General features: G+C 41.2%; 1 protein-coding gene across 2 annotated transcripts in view; it reads right to left on the bottom strand.

The window, feature by feature from the left end:
• Positions 1 to 15,437, bottom strand: part of MCM9 (minichromosome maintenance 9 homologous recombination repair factor) — a 78,320-nt gene that overhangs the window by 47,324 nt on the left and 15,559 nt on the right. For both annotated transcript variants that reach the window (XM_050949472.1, XM_050949473.1), the window contains exons 4-7: positions 9,778 to 9,859; positions 7,619 to 7,819; positions 5,390 to 5,515; positions 3,786 to 3,905 (exon numbers count right to left, since the gene is read on the bottom strand). In XM_050949472.1, the coding sequence (XP_050805429.1) occupies positions 3,786 to 3,905; positions 5,390 to 5,515; positions 7,619 to 7,819; positions 9,778 to 9,859 (529 nt within the window). The remainder of the gene's footprint in view (positions 1 to 3,785; positions 3,906 to 5,389; positions 5,516 to 7,618; positions 7,820 to 9,777; positions 9,860 to 15,437) is intronic.

Raw genomic sequence — 15,437 nt, 5'->3', positions numbered from 1 at the left:
TCATGGTAAAAGTCAGAGAAGAGAAATTACATCCACTACTAACAAACAGCTTCTCAAAATCTCCTTCAGAGAAGTAACTTTTCCTTTCTTCCTGAACAATGCAATAGACTGTCTGATCATCCAGATACGAACATGTGACACAGGTCACCCCTCCAACCTCACAGTCTTAGGCAAAATCATTCAGAACCCAAACTCCAACATCATGTAGTACTTGCCAACATCATGGATTCTTCGCAAGTGATTTTCAAGGCCAAGGCACAGTGCAGAAACATCCCTAGTGGCACTAAACAATATGGCAATGGATAGAGGCGCTCTCAGTGCTCACGCTACCTAAGGCAAAGAGGGCAAGTTTTATTGAGAGACCCATTTTTAAAATATTGGCTGCACGTTGCTTAATTATCATATCATATATTATGGTTAAGGAAAGTACCAATTTCACTTTTACACTCCCTCAGTTTAACCATACACATCTCTCAAATATGTCCTTTAGGAACTGCATTTTTAATGCTTGATCTTATTACAAAGCTGATTTTTTTCCTGACAAGTTCCAGCAAAATCAGTTGAGCTACTTGAACATAAAATTCCAAAAGCAAAACAAAGTTTTACCTCAAATTCCATTTGGAAGTTACACTTGGACAGCTCTATAAATGTGAGGTTTTTTAATAAATTGCTCTTAGGATAATATTTTTCTAAATAAATTGCTTCTAAGATCCAAAGAAAGTTTGAAGGAACTTCATTCAGTAATTTTATTATTCAGCAGTGTTACGAGAATCTTATTCTCAATTACACTAAGGCGCCTTTACACCACACTGGCAGCGTAAAGGGATTTTGAAGTGAATGTATATGTAATTTGCACAGCCAGCCAGATGTGAGCCTCATTATCTCTTATGTTAATGGGCCTTACCATAAGAGTTCAAAGTTGGAAAAGTGATGTACCCTCACTGATGTAGAGCTAAAAGCAATTTTAGGATTTTGGAGACCCCCCTGCAAGGAATGAGCTGGAAACCACAGAGAGCTCCATCACTACACACCAGGACAGCTTGTGTTGCATCACAAGTGTGGTTTCCCCATTTATGCTAAAGTGACTCCCAGCTCCAGCCATCCTTGGTGATCATGTGTTCAGGGAAGCCATCTTATGTGGAGCAGGAAATGAAAGTGAGAGCTCTGGAAGATCAAGGCAAAGCAGAGGTACAAGAACTTGGCTGGCTTAGGGAGATCATTACTCAGGCTAAGATTTTGTCATGGATATTTTCAGTAAAAGTCACGGACAGGTCACAGGCAATAATGACAAGAACAAGACAAACACAAGAAAGAAACCAACAGGACTCCACTGGCCATCACATACAGCCCCCAGCTAAAACCCCTCCAACGCATCATCAAGGATCTACAACCCATCCTGGACAATGATCCCACACTTTCACAGGCCTTGGGTGGCAGGCCGGTCCTTGCCCACAGACAACCTGCCAACCTGAAACATATTCTCACCAGTAACTGCACACCGCACCATAATAACTCTAGCTCAGGAACCAATCCATGCAACAAACCTCGATGCTAACTCTGCCCACATATCTACACCAGCGACACCATCACAGGACCTAACCAGATCAGCCACACCATCACTGGTTCATTCACCTGCACATCCATCAATGTAATATACGCCATCATATGCCAGCAATGCCCCTCTGCTATGTACATTGGCCAAACTGGACAGTCTCTACAGAAAAGGATAAATGGACACAAATCAGACATTAGGAATGGCAATATACAAAAACCTGTAGGGGAGCACTTCAACCTCCCTGGCCACACTATTGCAGACCTTAAGGTGGCCATCCTGCAGCAAAAAAACTTCAGGAGCAGACTTCAAAGAGAAACTGCTGAGCTTCAGTTCATCTGCAAATTTGACACCATCAGCTCAGGATTGAACAAAGACTGTGAATGGCTTGCCAACTACAGAACCAGTTTCTCCTCTCTTGGTTTTCACACCTCAACTGCTAGAACAGGGCCTCATCCTCCCTGATTGAACTGACCTCATTATCTCTAGCTTGCTTGCTAGCATATATATACTGTCCCTGGAAATTTCCACCACATGCATCTGAAGAAGTGGGTATTCACCCACGAAAGCTCATGCTCCAAAACGTCTGTTAGTCTATAAGGTGCCACAGGATTCTTTGCTGCTTTTACAGATCCAGACTAACACGGCTACCCCTCTAATACTAGGCAATAATGAAAAATTCACAGAAACCTGTGACCTCTCCCTGACTTTTACTAAAAATATCCATTGCAAAATGGGGAGTCTGGGCAGCTGCGGGCGGGCTGGGAGCTCCAGGGGCCCCTACCACCCCTGAGGGCTCAGAGCTCCCAGGCCCCCTTCCACTGGTAGCTCTGAGCTGCAGGGGTTCCCTTGTCGCCCGGAGCTCTGGGGGTCCCCCCTGCCACCTGCAGAAGCCACGAGCTGTGGGGGTCTGCCTGGCAGGGACTCTGCAGCTCCCAGCTGGTGCTGGCTGAAGTCACAGAGGTCTTTGGAAGTCATGGATTCTGTGACCTCTGTGACTAAATCGCAGACGTAATCATTACTGCCGAAGGAGGGTGCAATAATATACGAAATGACTGCAAGGTTTTTAGTCCAGGTCACTATCTGTGAGACACCAGTCCCCTGAGGAAACATGAACAAGCCCAAAGTACAGCTTGTTCTGTTCTTATTATTGATGGATTATTCAAGGTGATCCTGAGCATGAACATTCTTGTGGCTCCTCTGTAGACAGGCTTGCAAACATTTTGATTTTAAAGTCAGGAGTAATAGTATTTAATGACAAATCCTCTGTATATAGGTCATACACACTTGATGGACAGGGCTAAGGGACTAGGAAAAGATATTCTTTTGTTTTTCCCATTTAAACACAATGCTGTTTCCCTATCATAGAAACGGAAGAAGAGCAACACTGTCTGAGAAACACATTTCTATTAAATGCACTAGTTGAAATCCTTTGTCCTTTACTCCTGAGGTATATACAGATTCCTGCATATATTGATTGTACAGCACTTTGTTCAAACTGCATAATTTCCAAGGGTGGGAGAAGGACCTGAGGCTTTGTACTGTCCCTCAGGAAGAGTTCTTAACAACCCCTGGCATTTGGTGCCATCCGGGGCATACTAAGGGGGAAAAAACTTGCTCTTCAGATGTTTCTTTATGAACCAGAGTTGAGATAAGGCTTCAGCTGCACAAGGCAGTGCCTTATAGCAGGGAACTGACTCTCAACCTGCAACCCACTCAAAGCATGGAGAGGAAGAGAAAAGAGGAGTCGTCTCTGTTAAGCAGAAAGAGAATGATCCTACTGCATGTAACAGCCACACAGTGTGTACTCATTCTGGAAGAATCAAAAAAAGCCAGAAAAAGAAAAAATATAGGCCTGAATAATTTTCTGCAGGGGGGAAAAGAAAACAACTAAAAAGCAACAACAGTAGGATGATCCTTTGGGGGAGGCTCCATGAGAATCCTGACAGAGATCCTACCACACCATCCCACTAGAGGGGCTGGGTGAAGCAAGTTTGTTCCCACCACAAGAGAAATGGATACATGGCTGATGTATTCCCAGTGATCTATAGGGAGCCATCCCAGCCCTCACTTGTCCAGTTCCATGGCAATTTTTTCTAGATTAATACAATCAAGAATAGCTTATATCACTGCTCAAACATAAAACCCCTCTCTGCTTAGATGGAGACTCCCAGATAAACTGTAATAAAAATTAAGAGCACACCCTGCTTGGCCAGCCTGGAACATCAGATACCTGCACTTGTAGATCCAATTCCAGCAGTAAGCACAGATCGTGGTGTAATCTTTACCGCATATTTGAGAAACTGAGATTTCCCTGTGCCAGGATCTCCAACCAACAGAAGATGTGATTCACCTTTGGAAAAAATAAATACACAAAGCTTGAGATTGCCTGGGTGGCATACTGACTACTACATTTATAAAGACAGACAAGACAGAGAGTTTTTAACTAAAATAATAAATGTAATTCTTCATATAAAATTTACCTCTTAACATACGATACAATAAATAATTCAGGTGTAATATTGTCATATCTAACATCACTCAGATGTGATAAAACTGTATAATTCAAAAGTAGTACCTAATCATATTGCAGCGTTCAAACTCAATTCTCATCATAAAAGATTCTTTAAAATAATCACATAGCCAGCCTTATAGGGTCATCCAGTTACTTGTTTTCATATTTTAACAGACTTGTTTTGCAGATGCCAGCTATGGTAAATTTTTCAGTTCCACCTTGAGTAATGAAGGGAATCGGAACCACTGCTTAGTTATGATCCCAATATTTAACTACACCGCTACCTCGCTATAACGCCACCCGATATAACACGAATTTGGATATAACGCGGTAAAGCAGTGCTTCGGGGGGGCAGGGCTGTGCACTCTGGTGGATCAAAGCAAGTTCAATACAACACAGTTTTACCTATAATGCGGTAAGATTTTTTTTAACTCCCAAGGATAGCGTTATATCAAGGTAGAGGTGTACTTTAATTATTGTACAAATAAGCAATAAAGTCAGCCTTTTTTTCTTATTAGATAATAACTGAAAATATTTTGTTATGTCAAATAATCATGAAGTTTAATAATTTCCAAATACAAAGCAATTACAAAAGTAAATATTTTGATTATTAAGTACCTCATCAAAGAGTTCTAAAATGATTTAAATAACTTATATAAACAATATAAACAAAATGACTTCACTTTCAGGATCTATATGACTTGATTTGGCTGCTATAGTATTTTTAAAAAAACATATATTCCATACTTGTATATACACACATTATTTTAGACTACATAGTCTATGACCTACATACCACCTGGCACATTTGCCATCTAATAACAACAGAAGGAGACTCACCAGGCAAATAGCTTACAGTAACAGTTTTAAGAGAAACATGCTGACAATCACAGATGGAAAAATCTGGCATTAAGAAGTAGAGTAGGGGGAATCTTATTTTTTCCCTTCAACGCAGGATAGAGATTCACACTATGGAAATATTAATATTCCATTCTGACGCCAAATACCATTAGGGATGTGCTACTACAAAATCATTTTAAAATGTCATTTATAAAACTACTTTTAATCTGAACCTTTGTTTTACCTAAAACAATTGCTTTTAATACTTTATTCAATGGGGCATTGAAAACCGGTTTCTATCGCAGAAGTTATTTTGGAAAAACGAAAAAAGTAAAACTAAAAATAGGAAACTCAAATGCTGATTAAACAATATTCTCACTCAGAATGATTATGTTTCTACAGCTTTATTTGCTCTAATATTCATTTTGAATGTTTGTATGTATGGAGGGAAGACATGTACTGTTAGAAACAAGAATACTAACCTCTTACTCGAGTTCCTGCAGCATCAGCCCTTTGTACACCCCCAGCAAGCACCATGGCTACAGCCAACTTCACGAGATACAATCCAAAAACCTGGGGACACAAGCTAGCCAAAATTTCATTCCTTCCTAGAAAAGAAGTGAAAGGCAGCACTCAGCACTGTTTTAAAGTCAAATCTGATGTAAGTTAACATACTCTCCTCAGACAACCCCCCCAAGCAGCTGTTAGACCCAAACATCCTTCACTTTAAAGAACAGATCCTCAGTTGATGTAAATCAATATAAGGGCCTTGCTATGCCAGTTTAAGGTGGAAGGCACTCAGATACTTGGATGCTGGGCACCGTACGAAGTCCTGAGACTGAATACTTTAGTTCACAGGTGAAACCACAGAGGCCAAGTTCTTACAGCCCCTCAGTTTATCCTCTTGAATGCTAGTACATTGTGTGCAGATAGAAACCAGAGAGCCAGATAAACAGCTGGTGTAATTTGGTACAGCTCCACTGACTTAAAAAAACCCAATGTTTAATGCCAAGATATATTGTACTGTACATGAGGCAGAAAATCGGCTCATTTTTCTCCTCTATTTTTATTTTACTGAATCTCCCTATCTTCTCACCCTTTCCTATGCAGTCTCTCCCTCACTGTCCATATACTCTCTCAAGAACTGAAATGTTCCAATCTGTTCATCTGATTTTGCTGGCAGTGAAGAGAGATGTAATAGAATTAATTCTGCCCCCTGAAGGACTGACACTAGCAGCACATCAGAGATCAGGATTCTGGGACTATATATTACCCTTCACTGTTAGCACACAGAGCTGAGCAACCAACCTTAAAGAAAAGGAAGTGCTGTGAATCCCTAAAAAGGATGTTTTATACTTGGAAGTAAGTATGTGAAGACATGGTGTGTTAGATTAATGGATTTACCATTACAAAGGTAGAAGGTAAGCATATTAAGGCTAGAATGAGGCCTACATTGAGTAAGATGTGATGTGCTATACCTATGGGCTGTGCAGCATGGTTAAGATGCAGGGCATGATTCACCATTGCATTACTCCAGTTTTATGTCAGCATAACCCCAATGTAAATCCAAAGTAATACAATGGCAAACCAGGCTCTCTGTGTAAATGAAGAACATATAAAACATCTGGAAGCTGGTTAGAGTTTATACAATACAGATCATCAGTTAACCATAGCTGCTCAAATTTAAAACAAAAACAACCAACCAAAAACCACTCCATAATACTAGGGAGAACAAAACGTTTAATGAAAGGTGAGGTAATGTGTATGTGGCCACGAAGAAGACAGCACATGATTGCCTAATGTGTTTGCCACCTGGTGTGCTTATTTATTTGACTATGAAGTTTTCCCTCAAAGACTAGTTACATCTTGCTTCTCTTATGAAGATGCCAGTAGGACAGACTTTGTATGAAGAACTGTAGTTTAAGAATTAAAGCTGTTTTTAATATGTAAAAGTGTTATAGAAACAGATTGGCTTTAACATTACGCAGGTGTGTGACTTGTTATAAACACATAAATAAATCTAGATTCACAGAAGTATTAGGTACAGAGACACAGAGACATATTTTTAAGCTATTAGCAGAGTCAACAGAGCAATGCTGACTAAAACCAGATCTGACCCAAACCATCGCTTCACAGTGCTGCGACTGACCTATTGTGTTTTTTTTCTTGTTGCACATAACAGCATTGTGTTTTTTCTAATACTCTTATCATTTCTGACTCAGGCTCACTCCCTGTTAAGTGCTACATAACACATTGTGGAAACTACAGTGGCATAAGGCTCAAAATTAAAATTATGAAAGTACAGTTTTGGTGTGGATTCTAAGTGTGTCCTATTTTTTAAGTTAGTTTCAAATAAGAATTTTATATTCCTTTGTTGGAAATTTTGTGTAGCAAGAAATTATTCCTTAAACTGCCATGGCAAGACAAACAAGCACACCAACACATGCTATACACAGTTTTAAAACAAAGTTCTTGGAAGTCTGTCCTGTTTGCCTGAGACAAGCTTTGACAGCCTGAGAAGCAGGAGAGCTGAGTGCACAACGCCCCTGAACTGAATGGGATCTGAAGGTGCACTACAACTGTGCCAATAGCTTCCAAGGAGGAGTGTAGGATGAGGGAATGAAGGAAAAACGTTGTCAATAATATAATTTTCAGTGTTATCTCCAGCAAGAATCCAAGCATCGTTCCTGTTTTCACTTTCATCTACAAACCTGCTAAGGGATCACGCTTATGCTTTTCCCAGAAGTCTTCAAATTCCTTCTGAACCTCCTCATCAACTATAACCCCTGTCAGTTGTTCATTGTTCACTTGAATGTAATTGGCTTTCAAAACAATCTCTAGGTCACAGCGCACATCCTGGTGAAAGGGTTTCCATCTCTGCATTACCACTCCATACACTGTGATGTCATCACCTATTAGTAAGGACAAAATTAGTCACTGTAACATCCTGCTCAGTATATGCAGATACATAAATTAACAGCTAAATTAAACATAATAGGGCAGTTTAGGCCTTTGTAGAGCAGATGTTGCTAGAAAAAAGAATTTACTCTAATTACTGCATTTCTAAAATAGGCAACATCATGCACCCTTTTTTATATCTATGAATAAAAGCTGGGAATAAAATGTTGTAATCATTTTTTTTTAAATTGTGAATCCAAAACAAACAAAAGAAATGAATACAACCTGTCTTAAGAGTTATAAAGAAAAACTATCAGGTTCAAAAACTTACTTTAAAAATTTCTTAACTATTTAACAAGCAACAGTGACATCTAAAAAGTATATTATTTACTTTTACTATTAATGCTCTTTATTTACTTGTTTAATCTCTATTGCTTCAGTCAATGAAAATAAGACTACTTAGTCTAAGGTTTGTTTATAGTCAATTTCACTTTCAGGTTTCATGCATTCATAAAAGCCCTGCAATATTTCATAGAAACTTTTCACTGGGGCTTATTAAACCTAAAACGGGACCAAATTTCATCTAATATCTATTTTTTTGTATTCTTGTCGTGTCTTTTGATTTGCAGATACAATTAGTCAAAAACCTTTATTGTTGTAAATACTAAAACTTCCACTTGCTCTTTTGTTTTGATACAGAGTTTTGATCTAAATCACAAGTGGAACTCTGTGCTTTATGCTATTTGTTTCGTTCAGAGGTGCCATAACTCTATACAACCACTTGGCTGTTTCTGTAGGCTGAATGCATTGGACACATCAGGGGATCCATGCATTCCCTCCATTCCCCCACATAAGCTCCAGCTGTGCCACCCTCTCACATCCGTATTTCAAGGACTTCCTCCAACCCCCTACTCTATGCCAGCAGCAATGTGTGTGCATTCCTTCTCCCATACTATTGTCCTCCATTCTCTCCTCCATGCCACATTGTGTGCCGCCCCTATTTTTGCCTCCCTCCATACCAGGGTCCACCATTCTTCCCCCCGCCAGAGTTTCCGTGTGCCTCCCATTTCCTAACCACCACATGCCAAGGGACTCATGTGTTCCCCATGTCCCTCTCCCCCCACACCATTGTTCCCTATTCCCTATATCCCAGGGAGTCTGTGTTTTGTCCTCATTCCATGTCCCCCATTCTCCCACACCAGGGGCTCTGTGCACTCTCCCTTTTCCCACTTCATTCTAATTTGCTGCTATATTGGATCAGTCTTGGCCAATTACATAGAAGCTGCTATATTGGATTATACCATCTAATCTTGTTTCTTTTCTACAACAGCAGCCAGTGCGGCTTTGGTAAACCTTGACCTCTGTATCATTTGAGAGCAAGTGATCAGTAGTGAACACAGTATTGCTGAGGAGGGGGTACTATCCATTTATATAATAGACTTATAACATTCTGAATATTATTTTCTATCCCATTCTTCATACATCCTAATGGGTTGTTTGCTTTTTTGACAGTCACTGCACACTACGCTGATGTTTCTACCTGCAATCCTTCTTTGACAAGAAGCTATGATATATGGTTTCCCAAACCACCAAAGGGACACTAAACTGTTTGTACTGTCACCAGTCTCAAGGTCTTTGGGGCTGTACAAGTTTAGGAATGGAGATTCAGTATCCTCACATTCACAGGTCTCAAAATAACTTCTGGAGCAATGTTTTTCTGCCAAAATGTTATGATGTCACATAAGAGGATGGTCTTTTCTGCAACACAATTAATTTACCATGTTAACACACTGACTTAACACAATAACAAAGTGACACATGAGCGTTTCCCATCAGACAAGCCCTTAAAACTAACAGCATTATTGGAGATGCCTTCTTTCAAATGAAATATAAACTTGAAAACACCCAAGGTACAAAAGTGTGTAACTGAAACTATATATAACTTTACACAGGAACACTCCATTGCCCTCACCTGACTTGCAACTGTCCACTAAGTCATCTTCCAGGACAACCACCATAGAACGAGGGATGCTTCCAACAGATAGCCTTTGAACCTAGTAGACACAAGAAAAAGAGTAGGCATTCATTACAGGCAGGTGCCATCCAAAGAATCACATGCTGTTGCTCTGGTTTACATGCCAGTCTGGTTTGCAACAGAACCATTATTCTGCACACCAAAGACATATCTTTCTTTCCCTGCAAAGGCGTATCTCTCCTTAGTTTCTCTCACAGAACTCATACAATGAGCATGCAGTTGCTCTCATTAAGTCTGGGGAATCTTGCCACTGACATCAAGGGAAACAGAATTGGATCTTAAATTATCTCTAGGGGCCATATTCTGGGAGGTGCTGAGCAACTTCAATGTCTTGCTGGATAAAGCTATACAAAAATAACGTAACTGTAAAAAAAGGAACTTTTTTTGTTATTGAGAATTACTTTAGGAATGATTTCAATAAACAAAGTTTACTGTAGGCACTGATGCCTGCTTAAAAATTAAACACTTCCTCTTAACTGTACATACTGGAAGATGCCACTGCACTACATGTATTTAATCAAGATTTGACAGGGATAGAAAGAAGCTTACACTTAAATCCCTAAGACTAAACCAACAGCAGAGGAAAAAAAACACAACACAACCAGGAGAATAGGTATTGACAAATACATCAGTAATTGTTGTATTTCTTTTCCTCCAAGGCAAAGGCTATGCAATCTTGTCACAGGCGATTTCCATCTAAAGCACTTAAGTGCAGATATTTGTGACACAGTAAAAGAAAAAAAATAAAGTTCTAATAAAACTAAAAATCTGGACTAAGCATAAAAGAGAATATGCAAGATAGGTAACATGCTATCAGAAATATTTTAACTTCTTCAGTCATTGGTTATCCTTAATTTGCTAAAATATTTTTCATTTCTCGCTCCACACAGTTCTGTTTTTGTATATATGATGTATACATACACACATCTCAGAGCCCTCTTAAATTGGACATCATATCATCCCAATTAAGAGAAGAGGCCGCTTAAAAGAAGTCTGAATATGTTACAGTGCTCAACAAAAATACAACAGTGGAAATATTAACTGCAATTTCTCTTTTTTTTTTTCAAATTTTGCAGAATTTAGAATTTTTCACCTATTTTTCACTTGGTTAAGCACCTCGTAACCACTTGGCACTGACCAAGTATGTGCCCATTATACTGAGTTTTTGTTATAACTTCCCCAGTTAAGCAACTATCACAGGCAGTCCCTCAGGGCTGACTATCATACAAATGACTGCATGTTGCCTTGGGCAGAAAAATGTTCAGTGACCATTTGTGTAGGTGACTGCAGACTGGCAAGGGTTGATATTTGCAGATTTGCTCTTGGGGCAGCAGCACCCATAGAAACGGTATTTTCCATAACTAGGCTAAATTGGTTCCATGGGAGCCATCTCAAGTATCATGATCACATATAAAACAAATGTAGTTGGTTTAGAGTTTATCCACACAGGAAAATTAATCCACTATAGGGTAGGGTAGGAATTTAAAGTATATTAACTATTTCAGATTAACTCCATGCGAATTAAACTAATTTGGAATAAGGTACTCCTGTTCAGAATAAGAGAGTACACACATCAAATTAATTAAGAGGAGTTAATCGGGATTAACTATTCTGAAATAACTCCTTGTGTAGCAAAGCCCTTAGACAGACAACATATACTTAGTACTGTATTACACAGCAACGTATTATGGAAGGCGAAAGGCATGATGGGGCACTACAGAAGTCATGGCTATCCACTGCAGCTAACGAAGCCTCCAGTTGTAACAGTCTTTGTGCCACTGGGCCAAGCTTCAGCAGACAAGAGAATGGGATTGTCCCAGTGCAATGACTCTCCCTTTTTAATCAACTTCACGCACACGTCATTCATGCATCTCTCTCTTCAAAAATCCTGTGGTGATGGGGGAGTGGCAAAGCGACAGGTGAAGATGATTACTGGGTAGTTGTAGCCACAAGCCTGCATGCAGGTGGCCTGGGACATTGGTCACCCATCCCTGACCCAAGGGCAGCAGCCCAGGTGACAGAGCAGCCCTTTTTAGGATTGCACTGCTCTCCCTTTGTAAGAGAAGGGGCTAGAAAAGGTGCCTGAAATGTTGCCTGCCCAAATTAAATCCGGACAGTTTACCACAGCTGGCAGATTTTCCCCAACGCAGTTGAAAACCAAAGATATCTAAAAAAGCACTAAAGATTGCTGCTTGGAACATCAGGACTATGACAGACAAAGACGATACCTCTCAGTCTGAAAGACAAACAGCGCTCCTTTCCAAAGAGCTAGCCTGGTATGACATTGACATTGCAGCACTCAGTGAAATTAGATTGGCAGACGAGGACATTACTACAGAACTGGCTGGGGGTTACACCTTCTTTTGGAAGGGAAAAGAACCACACAAAGATAGAATCCATGGAGTGGGAATTGCCAGAGAAACCAAACTATTGAAATGTCTTGAAGACTTTTCAATAGGCACTAATGGAAGACCCAAGAAACTTTGGTTACCACTAAATAAGTCACGATTTGCTACCATCATCAGTGCATATGCGCCCACTTTATCAAGCGCATGATGATGCTAAGGAATGGTTCTACTCTGATCTTGACTCTCTCATCAAATCAACATCACAAAGTGACAAGCTAATCATCCTAGGAGATTTCAGTGCAAGAGTAGGTAATGATAACAACTACTGGCAAGGTGTCACTGGGAAAAATGGCATTGGAAAAATGAACTAAAATGGTCTCCTATTCCTAAGCAAGGGTGCAGAACATAGTCTGACAATTACAAATACCATCTTCAGACAGGCAGACAAATATAAAACTACATGGATGCACCCCAGATCCAAACAATGGCATCTAATAGAGCCCATCATTGTCCAACAATGTGACATAAGGGATGTCAGGATCACCAGAGCCATGCATGGTGCAGAATGTTGGATGGATCATAGAATGATTAGGTCAATACTGAATCTAACATGGTACCCACATGCCTGAAACGCCCAATACCAATCAAGATGTCCCCTGATATTGTTAAACTAAATTATGCATCCTATTGAGACACAGTTCACTAGAGACCAACTTTGGTGATAAACCTGTCTCATAGGAGGAATTTAGAGAGTCAGTACAAAAACCTGTACGATACAAACTGACGTCCTTGGATGGAAGAAAAGGGCTTACCATGACTGCTTTGATGAAAATGAGGAGGAAATCACAGTACTCTTGAAAGAAAAAAATTAGGCTTTCCAAATCTGGCCAAATGATATTCAGTCCTCCTCAAAGAGAAACAGATTTGAACACCTGCAAAGCAAGGCACAAAGACAACTACGCTTGATACAAGATAAATGGTGGGTAAAGGTAGCAGAAGACATTCAAATATATGCAGAAACAAATGAAACAAAGAAGTTCTTTGATTCCTTGAAGCCAGCCCATGGAGGTTCAAAGGTGGGCACAGGTTTGCTCATGATGGCTGATGGAACGATAGTCATCAAAGACAAACATAGCATGGAAGAGAGATGGGCTGAACATTTCATCCAGCTACTGAACAGATCATCCTCAACTGAAACAAGTGCTATTAATCTGATACTTCAAAAGCCTATTCAGCACCAGCTTGACTCACCACCCTCACTTGAAGAAATAGAAAAGGCAATCAGTTTGATGAGCTCAGGAAAGTCCTTGGGCAGAGATGGAATACCAGCAGAAATATATAAATCTGTGGGTCCAAAAGTGGTAACAACACTCCAGAAGATCCTTATTGATACTGGGACAGTAAGGAAATGCCACAAGACTTCAAAGATGCCACAATTATTCCTTTATTTAAAAATAAGGCAGCAAAGTGGTCTGTGATAACTACCATCCCCAGAGTGACCAGGGGAGCGAAGCGGACAGGGGGCCGCAGACAGGGGAGTTTGAGAGGGAGTTTGCCAGAGGGAGGCCTATGATGGTTAGGAAGACCCGCAACACCTGTACCAGCACTGCTTCTGTCTCCTCCACCTGCGTCTGTAGCCAGACAGAGCGCCTGAGCATGGACGCTTCTACCCAGATCCTGGTGTGGTTTTGCAGGGACTGTAACTTGCAATTTCCACTTACTGATATCCAGGTTGGGGGGACCATCCAATGTGAAAGGTGCCTGCTGGTGGAATCTCTCAGGCAGCAGGTGGGAGAGCTACAGGAGGAGGTGGCTAGGTTGAGGAGCATCCGAATCCACGAGCAATTCCTGGACAGTGTCCAGGTGGAGACAGCTGAGGTAGCTGTCCCAGTACACAGGACTGCTGACACACTACTGGTGGAGGAGGAGATGGCTCAAGGTGGACCCTGGTTACTTCTGGCAGCAGGCAGTGCTCCACCCCTGCTCCAAACCCTCCCGCTGTGGTAATAGGAAACTGTTATGCTCTTCTTGATACAGGAGAGAAGAAATCACCCCCTACAGCAGAGAAGGAGAAGCCTCATACCCCTAAGGCTGGGAGGTCTGCTGCCACCACTGTGAACAGGAAATGTAGGGTAGTGGTGGTCGGAGACTCTCCGCTGAGGGGGACAGAGGTGCCCATCTGTCTCCCTGACATTTCATCGAGGGAGGTATGCTGCCTGCCGGGGGCCCGTATCCCAGATGTTACGGAGGCACTGTCGAGGATTATCCAGCCCTCTGACTACTACTCCATGCTACTCATCCATGTGGGCACAAATAATACTGCGACGTGTGACAACGAGCAGATCAAGAGTGACTACAGTGCTCTGGGAGTACAGGTGAAGGAGTTTGGAGTGCAGATGGTATTCTCTTCGATCCTTGCTGTCAAAGGTAGGGGCCTGGGCAGAGACAGGTGCATCGCGGAGGTGAATGCCTGGCTGTGAAGATGGTGTCGCCAGGAGGGCTTTGGCTTCCTCAACCACGGGATGCTATTCCAGGAAGGACTGTTAGGCAGAGATGGTGTTCACCTTTCGAGGAGAGAAAAGACCCTATTTGGACACAGACTGGCTAACCTAGTGAGGAGGGCTTTAAACGAGGTTTGACGGGGACAGGTAAGCAAAGCCCACAGGTAAGTGGGGAACATAGAGACCTGGGAGATGGGTTGGAAATAGGAGGGAGTGTGGGTCATAATGGCAGAGAGAAAGGAGAGTCAGGGCAAAACTGGGAGGCAAGATCAAATCAGTATCTTAGATGCCTATATACAAATGCAAGAAGTATAGGTAATAAGCAGGAAGAACTGGAAGTGCTAACGAATAAATAAAACTGACATTGTTGGCATCACCAAAACTTGGTGGGATAATACACATGATTGGAATGTTAGTATGAATGGTTACAGCTTGCTCAGGAAGGGCAGACAAGGGGAAAAGGGAGGTGGTGTTGCCTTATATATTAATAATGTACACACTTGGACTGAGGTGGAGATGGACATAGGAGATGGAAGTGTTGAGAGTCTCTGGGTTAGGCTAAAAGGGGTAAAAAAACCAAGGGTGATGTCATGCTAGGAGTTGAAGAGGTGGATGAGGCTTTTTTTTAAAACTAACAAAATCATCCAAACCCCAAGATTTTGGGGTGATGAGGGACTTCAATTATCCAGATATATGTTGGGAAAATAACACAACAGGGCACAGACTATCCAGTAAGTTCTTGGACTGC

Source organism: Gopherus flavomarginatus, chromosome 4, assembly GCF_025201925.1.
Source record: "Gopherus flavomarginatus isolate rGopFla2 chromosome 4, rGopFla2.mat.asm, whole genome shotgun sequence".
NCBI classification, from domain to species: domain Eukaryota; kingdom Metazoa; phylum Chordata; order Testudines; family Testudinidae; genus Gopherus; species Gopherus flavomarginatus.
This window is presented reverse-complemented; position numbering and strand designations above follow the sequence as displayed.